The following is a 15223-nucleotide window of genomic DNA, read 5'->3' as shown; positions in this document are numbered from 1 at the left end:
GTTTGTAACCTGCCCACTTCTCCTGGAGACAGCTGCTGCTGCCGTTTCTCCAGCTCTGCTCTGCCTCCCTCCACAGGGGAAAGGCCCTGCCATTAAAGGCTCATCCATCTGGAACACATCCCAGTTTCCATGGAACTCTCAACAGATCTCAACCTCACAGGATAATCCTGTTGGAGACATTTTCAACTGCCTGGCCTCTTTGTTCACCAAACGGCATTGTACATGAATGAATGTACAGAAACATGCGTACATCATATCCTGGTTATTCATACAATGAGTGAAACCTAAAGAGTAAACACTGCTGGTGTTTGAATATGCAAAGCAGGGCTGTTAATGATGAGCTATAATGATGAGACTTTTTCTTCTTGGTTAGGAAAAGGGTTCTGTGTGCTTTATTGACACCTCAGTCCTTGTGAGAAACTGTGGCCATTCTGTGAACCAGAAAGAGACCGTGTTCAGCATGCCCCTATGGGAAATACATGTGAGTAAAAACAAAAGACAGTGCTGTTCCCATAGGGGGGGAAAGTAATGAATTATAATCTAAGTGAAGTAATGAAAAGGTTATTTGAGAGTTGGATTAAAGAACTTTGACCCTTAAATTCACTGTGAAATTGACAGAACCCAGATGCAGTTTCATAAGAGTAGGGCATTGGCAGTATATGGCTATAAATGATCCTGGATGCATTTTGTTTTATGTCATGGGGATTATGTGGATTGGCTGCCCTAAGAAATTGTATTAATTTCCCTCAAATAGTCAGAGACTTGGACACAATGAAGAAGGGATTCAGGGTGAACCCGGGATTTTCTTTCTTCTCAAAGCCAACATTTACATAAGATACTTGAGTAAAGCCTGCCTGTTGCAATGCAAAACCACAGGAGACGGGTGTCAACTTTCACATTGGGCCTCTGTTTCGAATACATTCAAACATTAAATAATACACATCCATCCGCTATCTACAAGCACCATTTGAAAACGAAAGTCATGATATTAGTCAACCACTGCTCCAAATTCTGAAACTCACTCTTAATGACATTTTTGAGAAAATGACTGTTCTGTGAAATGTAGAACATGATTGAAATGAGAATCGGTTGTTAATGGAAATCACTCAAGCAGTCAGACCTTATTTGGATTTCTTAAGGGTATAAGGATAAAGGACGCTACCTGATGAGCACATTTCTGAAATCATGTACTGTAATGTGAAAAAGTTCCATGATGACAGTATCATTACTGCATATGGCTGGTAGTGGGACTGACATTAACACGCTGAGGCCAGGCTGGGCAGGGCTGTTAATGATGAAATGCCTGGCCCAGCCTGAATACCATTCCCTATTACCACATGCCCCCAGGAACACTGAGATCCCTGGCTTTCTATCTAACAGGAAATAGTGAAGTGAGCAATATTGAGCACCCGTGCCCATAGACAGAAAGATGGAGAGAGAGAAGAGGGGTCTAGGGAGAGAGAGAGAGATACGTGTGCACACTAAAAGTCTATTGTTACTCAAACAAAATTGCCATTTGTTCCAGTGTGGAGTGTTCTCCAAGTCACATGACTCACAAATGCTCTCATTAACCAGCGAGAGAGTTCTTTGTTCAGATCTTGGCGCATGTAACCTGGCTACTTTCCAATGTAACATGAGATACTGTATATTATTCGCTTTATGGAATTTGAGGACAATTTTATCATTCAAAAAATGATTAAACATACAGTAGCTAATACTCCTAACATTATTTTAAAATCTAATCTGTTCGGTTTATTATCTGCCCAATATGATAGTTTGCATATAATCCATGCTTGTAAGGTGTGCTTGAGGATGTTGCCTACTGGAAAACCAATGTCAAACTGTGAACCACCCTCATGTCCTAGAGACCAACATTTAAATGTTTTCACTTTCTCTCCTATAGACCCTACTCCCTTCGTAACATGTGCAATTATTACATGTAAATGTAAATAATTTAGTGCCTTGTCCTTTTCTTTGACATTGAAATGTTAATATGCTATGTAGTCTCTCTTTCAACCACTGGAGGGCAATCCAGTGACATAAGAATCCGGTGCTGAGTTCATATAATTAACAGTAAATGTTAATTTTTGTGAAATGGTGATCTCTCAGTCTCCTCTGCTATGACATCATATGTGGCAGAAAGAATTTAATTAAATGTCTTCAAATTAACAAACATCAAATGAAAAGTGGTTATTATAATTATAAGCCACTCTACTTCAAAGAACATTAGTCAGTCCAGCTATTTTTTATGAAATGGATTGATGGATGAGAGAATCTTTTGCCTTTGTTGCTTGTTGAGTGTTTTTCTCTGGCTCTGGATTTAGATGGAAAAGTTAAGGAAACCAGTGGAGGCTGCTGAGGGGAGGATGGCTCATAATAATGGCTGGAACAGTGCGAATGGAATGGCATCAAACCATGTGTTTGATACCATTCCGCTCCAACCAGTATCACGAGCCCGTCCTCCCCAATTAAGGTGCCACCAACCTCCTGTGGTAGAAACATCTCTTTCAATGAAATACTGGACAGTCATTCTGAGGTCTTAGCATCCAGGGGACCACTACAGTAAGAGATCAACAATGTGAACAACAAGTTGATTCAGGAGATTTAAACGTCCCTATTAAGTCTTGTTCGGAAGAATCATCCAGCTTTTCATTTATCTAACAGTCATGTTAGTGTGCATGTGTATCTGTCTTGGAGGACCCATTGGGCTGTTTTGACAAAAAAAAAACTTGGTCGTAGAGAACAGGACATTGAGTACAATTTCCACGTTAAGTGAGTCAGAGGCAGAGACAAGTGCGACAGCATAGACAGACACACATGTCAGGCATCCAAGAAAGACAGATTGTGTAAAACTTAAGACAGAACGTGTAAAACTCTATACACACCAGTAATGACAACAGTTCGAATCATGCTGATTCCTTACCCACCAGCTGTCCTGTGATGTCTAAAGGCAGACAGTTAACTGAAGAATCATCCACCTCAGAAGGAGGATTATGACATTGTGACAGTCCACCGGCACACCACCTACATGCTGTTCATAATAGATATGTCATATGTGTGGCTCAAGCACGTGTACATACACAGTGACACATTAACAGGTCAGCCCTAATGAAAATGTGCATCATCATCATCTCCTTAGGACCATTGGGACATCATCCCTCTGGCGTGCATACTTCTTCCTGCATCATAGAGCTGACACTTCCCCTGCAGACGCCAGAGCCTGTAGACAATATTTCAAAAATACCCTGCACTTCTAAACAAGGTGTTCTTGAGGAGGAAAAAACTGCAGTGGGATGCTTGCCAGGAGGTGAAGACTTTTCCATTCCACCTAAAACCCTGTTGCTGCCAGGCTGAGAGGGGGCCTCTTTATCCCTGAGTGTAAGACATGGGTGGTTTTGAGGTTAAGACCAGCAACACGATGCCACTGCATTTGAGTGTTGGTGACGCACCTTCTGTTGCCCCAAAGCAGAGTTGTGTGGGATCAGATCCCTAACAGGTTCACACACACGCACGCACTCAAAAAACACACACACACACACACACACGGAGGGGTAAACAGGATGGAGTACACTGGTATTAACCTCAGTGGGGTGCAGAGAGAGGGCATTCGTGAGAGATCTGAGAACAGGCTCTCTTCACCTCAGACTAGGAATCATCCTCTCATAATCACTGGGTGGGAGGAGGACCCCCACAGAGACCTTCCAAAACAAAAAGGCCAATCTGAACCCCTATTAATAAAGCAGGACACTCACATTTCGTGCATACCCTGCCTAATCTCAGGCAGCTGTTATCTCCCTGCAGGAAGTGCTCTTTGCTCTGGGCCGGCTGTGGTGCTGGAGCAGTGCTGATATCACTACGAGAGGGGACAGGATAGGGACCCAGCTACAGCACAGGAAGAGGCACCGGGCGATAAGATAGAGTTGTCTCTGTCAGCACCCATCTTTCTTTTCCACTATGTTTCAGTACCCAGAGGGCCCGGCTTCCCCATTCACCCTCTCCATAAGGCACAGAGACCCTGGTATGGAGAACCGTAGGTCCTAACCTTGGGCAGAGAGAAAGTGATGGGAACCTCCGTCTATAGAACTCTCCTTCTACGCACTGGAGGTTTCAGCGTATCTGACTACATTCAAAAGTTCACGGTAAGAGACTTGGCACTCATTGCTTTTGGGTTGAGGTTATACAAGCTAGTTTTATTTTTGTAATTTTATTTAATCAGGTTCATGGATGAAGTTAGATTCAAGACAGACCATTGGTCACACAAGGCTGCCTAATTAATAATAGGCATCTAATAAAAGATGCTAGGCAAAACTAAATTAATTCCTTTCTAGACTCTAGAATATGTTTGTGTCATTCTAATATTCATAAGGGTTACATAATATTAAATCACAAATCATCATACTCTCAAAGAAAACGATGCATCAACATCATTGAACAGAAACAAACAAACAAACAGCCTTGTGTGCTCAAAATCACATTAGTGCTTGGTCAGTGAAGTGAGACCAAGTCACATTCACAAGTCACATTTACTGTACCATATCTAACTCCATTAGTTTTTATCGTTGCCCTTAACACAGCATGGGAGCATGGGGAATGTTATTTGGAGGTGGTCAGTTGGAAAATAACATTTGGGAGAAGAGTGAGTTATTACGGTGTTGTTTTTCTCAATTACCATTTAAGTCCTTGAATTAAGATTTTCTTATGAAGTAAAACTTATTTTATGTTATTAAATAATATATGAAGCATAGCCCTCAGGGTTAGATCATTTGTTCAACAAGCTTGCCGAAAACATGACTTCTTGCAGAAAATAAGTTGTATTTTTGAAGGTCTGTATTTGTCTATCCATATCAAAAGACAGTTTGTGTGTGTGTGTGTGTTTGTGTGTTCCTCTAAGGAGGAAGGGGAGGACCATCCTCCTAAGTGAATTTCATAAAATAAAAATAGTGAAACATTAAAAAAAGTTACCCTTTTTAGATAAAACTAAACTAAATATATTCATGTCACCAAATAATTAAAATAAACTGTTTTGCAATGAAGGTCTACAGTAGCCTCAAAAGCACTCTGTAGGGTAGCACCATGGTGTAGCCGGAGGACAGCTAGTTTCCGTCCTCCTCTGGGTACATTGACTTCAATACAAAGCCTAGGAGACTTGAGGTTCTCACCCCCTTCCATAGACTTACACAGTAATTATGACAACTTCCGGGGGACGTCCTCCAACCTATAAGAGCTCTTGCAGCATGAACTGACATGTTGTCCGCCCAATCAAAGATCAGAGAATGAATCTTGTGGTGAACACGTAAGCTACAGCTAGCTATCACTTCAGTGCATACAATGTGGTGAGTTGTTGACTCAAAGAGAGAGAAAGACAATAGTTGAACAGTTGGCTATGCCTATCCAAAACTGGAACTCTCAAGTCAAGGTAAGATTTTGGTGTTATACATTTATTGCCATGGGGCCCGCCGGTGTAGCTGCTAAACTGCTTCCTGCTGACTGAACACTGCACTGCATGATTGTAGTGGATTTAATAATGTGTTAGTTTTAGTAGCTACAGTATGTTGACTATGACTTTAATATGGTGACAACGATGTAGGCTGTGTGGGATCATGGGGTGTATTCATTCCGCCAATTCTGTGGGAAAACGTTTCTTAAACGGAAGCAAACGGATCGAAACAGGGATAAAAATACCTGAATTTGTCCATTAGAAACTCTTGTTTTCAACTGTTGGACTAATGATTACACCCTAGATTAGCTAGATGCAGGAAAGAGTGTGCAAGGCGGTATTGAATGTGTCAATGTCTGTCACCTTGATTACTCAAATTTCTCTCGACCTGTGCACCTACAATGTAAATGTTCATTCATAGGTTGTAGCAACCTCATGATGGGTATAGGGAAATTTGAGTAGCATGCACTATCCTAAGCCTATCGATGTTACAGTGAGCTAGGTGAATGGAATATGCATGACAGTCATTCAATATGCTGTAATAAAAATAAGGCCATGCTCATTAAAAAAAAAGATTGTCCTCCAACATCTTAAACGGTACAAACCACCACTTGTGTATTAGCATGTTATCTGTTTGTTATCCATAGCTTTAACTCTGGCAGCTGGTTTAAGAACATACACAAATCCCTATTATCCTCTGGGAAGCTGTACTTGAGTGATTTTTTTAGCAACATTCCCGCTAAACTGCCACTCAGCTCCCCTGGAATTCCACGCAGAATACATATCAGCCAATGAAGAGAAGCACCACTCGAGATTGAACTTCAGTCAATTTTCTAGAGGAGTGGTCACCAACCTGTCCGATCTCCAAGTCATTTCTAGTTGATAAAGGGCACTGCAGTCCCTGGTTCTAATCCAGGCTGCATCACATCCGGCCGTGATTGGGAGTCCCATAGGGCAGCGCGCAATTGGCCCAGCGTCGTCTGGGTTTGGCCGTCATTGTAAATAAGAATTTGTTCTTAACTGACTTGCCTAGTTAAATAAAGTTTAAATAAAAAATAAAATAAATAAATCCTTGTGTTCCTATTTTTTTTATTTATTAATCTCGGGCTGTTAATTGTAGGTGCACCCGATTCAGCTGCCCTGCACCCGGGTATGCGAACCGTTGCCATTTTTTTTAAATAAGTGAGTTCATGTTTAAATTCTTACTCAGCACTGTCAACACTTTGTAAACCGTGAAATGGCTTTCTTCCTATTTCCATTTAGCACTAACTTAAACTCACCCCATTCCGTACAAATGTGCGCAACCGCAACATTCAAACGAGGCTACAAAGAAAACTAATGGGACTGTAGCGACTGTGTTGACGTCCAAGTCGGGGGTGTGAGCTAGGTTTCTATGCAAGCGTTGATCGACATGGTAATGGCTCTATAGTATTGGAGAAAAGTTGAAAAATCTGACCCTCCAGTTACATCTTGACGTGTCATGTCGTAACGTACAGCACACGTTAAGCAACTATTTCTGTCTTACAATCTCTCTCCACCAGGTGTAGCACTTCTATCATCCTCTAAAAACAAGAAATGGACAGTGACGGGGGTAAGGGGGGGATACCTAGTCATTTTTTTCCATCATCATTGCATGCGATCATCATTCTCAAAGTCTCTATTTTAAGATCACTTTAGCACCGCCCTAAAAACCCGATTCAAATTCGACACAAACCTTCAAATAGGTATGTAATGACACATTATATAAACTCTTTATAGTGTTTTATTTACATTTTAGAGGCGATAAGGTGATAAGTTGGACAGATCGAGTGAAAAAAGCAATTTTCCCACACAACATCCCTCCTTCTCACTATCACGCAACTTCCCCACCCGCTATTTTTAAAAAGACCCACGGGGCTCATTGCCTGCTTGAATTATGCAGAAACGGGCAGCGTTTAGGTCATGTAATTGATTCTGTTTGAAAGGGGATAAATGGTGCTTTACAATGGTATTGACATTACAGTTGATCTGGAAGTATTACGTTTTTGGGGCACTAAAATAAGGGCAATTGTACAGACCAAGGCGATGTACGAGTTTACGTGAGTTTACGTTACAACAAGCATTGCAGCAGTAATCAATGAGTAGGAAAGTGTATTGATAGGCATGCGTTATTATTAGCTGCTTAGGTCTTTGAATAGGAATTTTACACTTTTTCTGTTAATAGAAGTAACAACATGAGGCAGAAATAATGCGGTGCGACTCGAGTTTTGCCATCAACTGGAAGAGTGTCCCTTTTTGTCAGTGTCAGTGGAGGAAAGAGAGAGCGGAGGGGATGTTGAGAGGCGGATCATCAGTCTGCTGCTCTCTCTCTCTGCTGAGACTGACCATAGATGCAGGCTCCGTCGGCCCAGTAAAGTAAATATTACATCAACCTTTCACTAGGATATGCTGTGGTATTACTCCCACAGAACCACAGTGGTATTTTGAACTTGTGATTGACATTTATCATATTAAGACCTGCTTGTTTTTTCAAAAGTCTGTATGCCTACATTGAACACTGCACATTTGCTGCTACTGTAGACTGTATGAGAGAACAGCTATTTCCATGTTAAAATGTATGGGATGCATTTTCTTCATTGTTTTTGATGGTGGCCACTCTGGTAGGCCTACATTATGATCAAATGCTTGGCCACTGTTCACTTTAACTGGGTACAACCTCGGTGTTCACAGTAAACACTCGCTGGAAATTGCACAGAATTTTCACAATGTTCAAGTTTGTTTATGAGACGACCACCACAATGAGCATGCAAACAAACAATGGTAACTTTGGGAAGTCTACAACCATTACTAGGCCTATTTCAACATTACTTTTGTTGAGATATATTTTACATACGGTAAATATTACAAACTTTCTCTAGGATTTTACCCTATTGCTACTCTGTTCATCATATGTATAGTCACTTTAACCATATCTACATGTACAGTTGAAGTCTGAAGTTTACATACACCTTAGCCAAATACATTTAAACTCAGTTTCACAATTCCTGACATTAAATCCTTGTAAAAATTCCCTGTCTTAGGCCAGTTAGGATCACCACTTTATTTTAAGAATGTGAAATGTCAGAATAAGAGTAGAGATAATGATTTATTTCAGCTTTTATTTCTTTCATCATGTTCCCAGTGGGTCAGAAGTTTATACACTCAATTAGTATTTGGTAGCATTGTCTTTAAGTTGTTTAATTTGGGTCAAATGTGTCATGCAGCCTTCCTTGCTTCTTCCTTGCTGAGCGGCCTTTCAGGTTATGTCGATAGAGGACTCGTTTTACAGTGGATATAAATACTTTTGTACCTGTTTCCTCCAGCATCTTCACACGGTCCTTTGGTGTTGTTCTGGGATTGATTTTAACTTTTCGCACCAAAGTACATTCATCTCTAGGAGACATAACGCTTCCCCTCCTGAGCAGTATGACGGCTGTGTGGTCCCATGGTGTTGGTAGGCCTTGAAATACAATCACATGCACACCTCCAATTGACTCAAATGATGTCAATTAGCCTATCAGAAGCTTCTAAAGCCATGACATCATTTTCTGGATTAAAGCTGTTTAAAGGCACAGTCAACTTAGTGTATGTAAACTTCTGACCCACTGGAATTGTGATACAGTGAATTATACGTGAAATAATCTGTCTGTAAACAATTGTTGGAAAAATGACTTGTGTCATGCACAAAGTAGATGTCCTGACCGACTTGCCAAAACTACACTAGTTTTAATGACTCCAACCTAAGTGTATGTAAACTTCCGACTTCAAATGTACATACTACCTCAATCAGCTCGACTAATCAGAGCCTGTATGTAGCCTCGCTACTGTATATAGCCTCACTACTGTTATTTTTCACTGTCTTTTTACTGTTATTTTGATTTCTTTACTTACCTATTGTTCACATAATACCTTTTTTTGCACTATTGGTTAGAGCCTGTAAGTAAGCATTTCACTGTAAGGTCCACACCTGTTGTATTTGACAAATAAACTTTGATTTGATATGCTGTGTGGTATTACTCCCACAGAACCACAATGTTATTTTAAACTTGTGATTGACATACATGTATCATATTAATGTCAGGGGTCGTGGAGAAAGAGGAGCATTAGGTACAGCAAAAGACTTTCCATCAGTAGCTCTCCAAACAGATCAAAATACTGACTCCTCTGGTCTGCCAAGAGCTCTAACTAGACCCACTAGGCTCAAACCTTGCCACGCACACTTAGATGCATCTAACACTTCATGAAAATGATGGACTTGTTTTAATAAATCAGTATACCAGTCAGATACAAATCCAGAGAATTTCCCATGCACACAATGCTGTCAGCCGAACATGCACTCCAGAATGTTCCATTCAGTGTAAAATTGGAAAATATCAAATTTGTTTTTTTGTGGGTTCAAAGCAAACCTCCCACTGACCTCCACCCGCAATTCTTCTTCACCCCACCTCACAAAATTCGGTCACGTAACATGGAACTGCCCCTGTAAACGGGGGAATGGAAACTATGCAGAGGCGTTCAGTCAGACAGTTTTCATATTTTCTCTTTTGGTAGACAATGGGCTGTAATGGTACAGGGTTAGATGGAGAGGACTGGACGAAACCCAGAATACCCTCTCCAGTGACCTCACAGGTCTGAAATGTTGTTGTGTCAGGGAGGTAGCTTTGGTGTCACGTTTCCATTTCAGAGGGAAAATAACCCAGATTAACCCTCCAGTTAGTTGGGTTTCCTTTATTTCCTCTGTCTGATGTTCTCCCACTCTGTGATTTTATTGGTGCCTGCCAGGAGCCATGTTTATTTTACTGCTATTGTTACAGATACTTTTACAGACATTAAATACAAGTAAACGTGTTAAGTAGCTCTAGTGGTACCACAGCAGCTGTGCAAATGAGGGAAACTGTCCGTATGTTTGATGTCTAATGGTCCCTCCCGGCAGGCATGTGCACAGATAGGGCTCTAACTTTGCAGAGAACATGCCCATTTGCCCTTCCAGTCTCCAAAGTGCCCTTTTGGGTGGAAGTATAATTTCCACCTAAATGTTTTTTTTTTTAAATTGTAGATTTGTTGTTGTTGTTGTTTTGAAGCCACTGCCCACAAATCATTGTTAAAGTAGTCGGAATGGTAGGTTTGGTCATTGATAAGCCCCTAAATTGTAACGCAGTGGCTGTACAGTAACATTCTATACATGACGTCAGAGCTCAGGGTCTCCGCTTCACAACGCTATATGGGTTTTGACTGACAGTCGTTCTAAACTTGACAATTGTTCGAAATCCCTCACGTTAATTGGGCAACTTTGAGCATTTGTTGTTTGGATTCAGTCTTGTCTCAGGTGAACTATTGTGTCCTCACATTTGGTCTGATAACTTCCCCATAAGATCCTAAGTGTACTCTTTCAATTGCTACCATGGTCATGCATATCCTTTTTATAGTTATTTTGTTAAACATTCAAATGTGTCCCCCTATCCATATAGACCAGTTTTCACTAGTGTAAAGGGTTAAGCAAAGCAATAAATGTAATAGATCTGTGCTAAATGACGACGGAGTTATTGTAGGTGAAATATTAAATTACTTTTCAGACTAAGGGTTATTTATTTGTGTCATTTAATTTGCCATTAAAATGTGACTGTCTATTGTTTTTATATACAGTAACTAAATAACCAAAGTAGCCTAATAATTGTTCAACGAGTCCATGACCTTGATTGTTCGGATTTGAAATGTTGTTGTGGTCTTGGTATTACGGGCCCACCCTCCATGACCCATGTGTATTGGGTCACATTATCATCGCTGGCCTGATCCCATGTCACCGCACCTCTCATTATCTATTGTTTCCTGTTATTCAATGCAGCTGGCTGCCCCATTTTGGGGGAGTAGACATTCATTTATGAGCAACGCTTACTTTCTGATATACTAGGACGCTAGCTAACTAGCCTGCCCTGGGTTAAGGGGTGGTAAATGGAGTTGTTATGATTGTTCAGAGCTGCTGTGACGCCCCCCCCCCCCCCCCAGTCAGCCAAACCCCCTTGTGGAAAACCACAGCGGAGCCACATTCCTTTGATGGGCCAGCATCCTACCAGAGATTTCCATTGCCACTCCATTGCATAATGTGGTTACATTTCAGTGGGATGGTTCCTGGCGTAGGCCCAAGGCAGAGAGCTAGCCTGTAGTCTCATTGGGAAGGACTTTATAAATAAAGCACCCAGCTTACATTCTGCCCATTAGAACTGGGCCTAAGGGACTCCGTCCACTACTTGGCGGTGTTACAGTTGCATATCGATGGTTCTATGGGCTATCTTCTGCTCTCCGGACCAGGAGACAGGGACCCATCATTTCATCAAATCATTGCATCACTATTCACAGCACTGGGATGAAGACATATCCCCAGAATGTGTGATAATTGAATTATTAGAAAAAACTTTTGTCTTCTCAGAAATGGCCTTAACGCATATTTACCAAGATAATTTTGCTAGACCTCATTTGTCAACAGCTGAGCATGTTAGCCTAAAAAAATGTAAGGTCTAGCTTGTTGAATCATTGAAATTGAGATTTCATCATTGAGGTCCATTTGTCATTGAACTGTCTTTTTTAATAGTAGGATAAAGAACAAACACTCTTTACAATACCTGAATACTTTACTAATAACTGGAAAATGGGGAAAGACCCATGCAGTACAAAATGCCAGGATGTTCCAGGAAAACATTCCCATCCAATGGGACAGTAGGGGACACAGTAGGGGATACCGGGGTTGGATGTCACAGTTTTTACTCTCTCTTATATCTTCCAAGACTCCTTTCAACATTAACAGAAATGTCTTGGGTGGAATAGGGACTATTTTAATTCTCATATCTTATTCCAACAAGCAATCAAACCCACCTTGCCCACTTGTGACAACCAGCCTCATCGCAGGGTTGGTTGTCGTATGGGGTGGGTTGTCACATTTGCTAGTAGCTTATTCCTTTTTAACATGGAATTACGCAATATAGCACAGTCTTAGAAATGGCTTTGTTTTATAGAACAATATTCCTAACAGAATTCAGCATTTTATACCTTGAGAACAACGTATGACATTTTGAGTATATTTGTGTGTATGCGCATGTTTGCGCACATGTGTGGGTGTGTAATAAAAAATATGTGTTTGGTGTCTCCCGAGTGGCGCAGTGGTTTAAGGCACTAAGGCTGTGTCACAAGAGATCCTGGTTCAAGTCCAGGCAACCGGGAGACCCATGGGGCGGCACACAATTGTCCCATCGTGCCCTAATGACTCCTGTGGCGGGCTGGGTACAATGCACGCTGACACAATTGCCAGGTGTACAGTGTTTCCTCTGACACACTGGTGCAGCTGGCTTCCGGGTTAAGTGGGCATTGTGTCAAGAAGCTGTATGGCTTGGTTGGATCGTGTTTCGGAGGACACACGGCTCTCGAACTTCGCCTCTCCTGAATCCGTACAGGAGTTACAGCGATGGGACAAGACTGTAACTGCCAATTGTGTACCATGAAATTGGGGAGGGGGAAAAAAAGAGCCAACACTCCCACTCCTCTGCCCAACAGATATACATGATGCATTGGCAAAAAGCAGTTCAGACATTTTGCTAATTGGCAAGACGTCTCACATTCTACATTCTAGAGTTCTACATCGTTTATACATTGGCCAGGCATCAACATTTTATTCTGATGTCTCGGTGACGTCTTCCCAATCTGCAAATGCTCTGCACACTACATAAAGTGCCTTGCGAAAGTATTCGGCCCCCTTGAACTTTGCGACCTTTTGCCACATTTCAGGCTTCAAACATAAAGATATAAAACTGTATTTTTTTGTGAAGAATCAACAACAAGTGGGACACAATCATGAAGTGGAACGACATTTATTGGATATTTCAAACTTTTTTAACAAATCAAAAACTGAAAAATTGGGCGTGCAAAATTATTCAGCCCCTTTACTTTCAGTGCAGCAAACTCTCTCCAGAAGTTCAGTGAGGATCTCTGAATGATCCAATGTTGACCTAAATGACTAATGATGATAAATACAATCCACCTGTGTGTAATCAAGTCTCCGTATAAATGCACCTGCACTGTGATAGTCTCAGAGGTCCGTTAAAAGTGCAGAGAGCATCATGAAGAACAAGAAACACACCAGGCAGGTCCGAGATACTGTTGTGAAGAAGTTTAAAGCTGGATTTGGATACAAAAAGATTTCCCAAGCTTTAAACATCCCAAGGAGCACTGTGCAAGCGATAATATCGAAATGGAAGGAGTATCAGACCACTGCAAATCTACCAAGACCTGGCCGTCCCTCTAAACTTTCAGCTCATACAAGGAGAAGACTGATCAGAGATGCAGCCAAGAGGCCCATGATCGCTCTGGATGAACTGCAGAGATCTACAGCTGAGGTGGGAGACTCTGTCCATAGGACAACAATCAGTAGTATATTGCACAAATCTGGCCTTTATGGAAGAGTGGCAAGAAGAAAGCCATTTCTTAAAGATATCCATAAAAAGTGTCGTTTAAAGTTTGCCACAAGCCACCTGGGAGACACACCAAACATGTGGAAGAAGGTGCTCTGGTCAGATGAAACCAAAATTGCAATGCAAAATGTTATGTTTGGCGTAAAAGCAACACAGCTGAACACACCATCCCCACTGTCAAACATGGTGGTGGCAGCATCATGGTTTGGGCCTGCTTTTCTTCAGCATGGACAGGGAAGATGGTTAAAATTGATGGGAAGATGGATGGAGCCAAATACAGGACCATTCTGGAAGAAAACCTGATGGAGTCTGCAAAAGACCTGAGACTGGGACGGAGATTTGTCTTCCAACAAGACAATGATCCAAAACATAAAGCAAAATCTACAATGGAATGGTTCAAAAATAAACATATCCAGGTGTTAGAATGGCCAAGTCAAAGTCCAGACCTGAATCCAATCGAGAATCTGTGGAAAGAACTGAAAACTGTTGTTCACAAATGCTCTCCATCCAACCTCACTGAGCTCGAGCTGTTTTGCAAGGAGGAATGGGAAAGAATTTCAGTCTCTCGATGTGCAAAACTGATAGAGACATACCCCAAGCGACTTACAGCTGTAATCGCAGCAAAAGGTGGCGCTACAAAGTATTAACTTAAGGGGGCTGAATAATTTTGCACGCCCAATTTTTCAGTTTTTGATTTGTTAAAAAAGTTTGAAATATCCAATAAATGTCGTTCCACTTCATGATTGTGTCCCACTTGTTGTTGATTCTTCACAAAAAAATACAGTTTTATATCTTTATGTTTGAAGCCTGAAATGTGGCAAAAGGTCGCAAAGTTCAAGGGGGCCGAATACTTTCTCAAGGCACTGTATTCCCAACACATTTTGATATGTTGGCCAAAGGTGTTTGTGTTTACTGGGAAAGGAGGTTTTTATAGCAACAGCACAAAATAGCTTGGGATATATTGTGTCACTGCCAGTATAATGTCCCCGGACAGTATGGTTACAATGAGTTGATGACTACCAACCCAACCAATGCTAGTAACCACATGGCTTGACCTAGTAACTCAGAAAAAGGTTTGGAATAGCTCTTCTTTTTCTCTTTTCTATAAACATATTTTTTATGTATAATCCCAGAATTCAAACCTTTATAAAAAAATATATTTTATTTTTATTTCACCTTTATTTAACCAGGTAGGCAAGTTGAGAACAAGTTCTCATTTACAATTGCGACCTGGCCAAGATAAAATAAAGCACAACGACACAGAGTTACACATGGAGTAAAACAAACATACAGTCAATAATACAGTATAAAC

The 15223-nt window shown here is 41.1% G+C and overlaps 1 protein-coding gene across 2 annotated transcripts in view; it reads left to right on the top strand.

The window, feature by feature from the left end:
* Positions 1 to 3584: 3584 nt before the first annotated feature.
* LOC139411363 (myosin light chain kinase 3-like) overlaps positions 3585 to 15223 on the top strand; it is a 41574-nt gene continuing 29935 nt past the window's right edge. For both annotated transcript variants that reach the window (XM_071157642.1, XM_071157641.1), the window contains exon 1: positions 3585 to 4139. In XM_071157642.1, coding sequence (XP_071013743.1) covers positions 4062 to 4139 — 78 coding nt within the window. In that variant the 5' untranslated portion in view covers positions 3585 to 4061. The remainder of the gene's footprint in view (positions 4140 to 15223) is intronic.

The sequence above is a fragment of the Oncorhynchus clarkii genome, chromosome 6, assembly GCF_045791955.1.
Source record: "Oncorhynchus clarkii lewisi isolate Uvic-CL-2024 chromosome 6, UVic_Ocla_1.0, whole genome shotgun sequence".
NCBI classification, from domain to species: domain Eukaryota; kingdom Metazoa; phylum Chordata; class Actinopteri; order Salmoniformes; family Salmonidae; genus Oncorhynchus; species Oncorhynchus clarkii.
The sequence above is the reverse complement of the archived record's forward strand: the minus strand, read 5'-3'. Positions and strand labels throughout refer to the sequence as shown.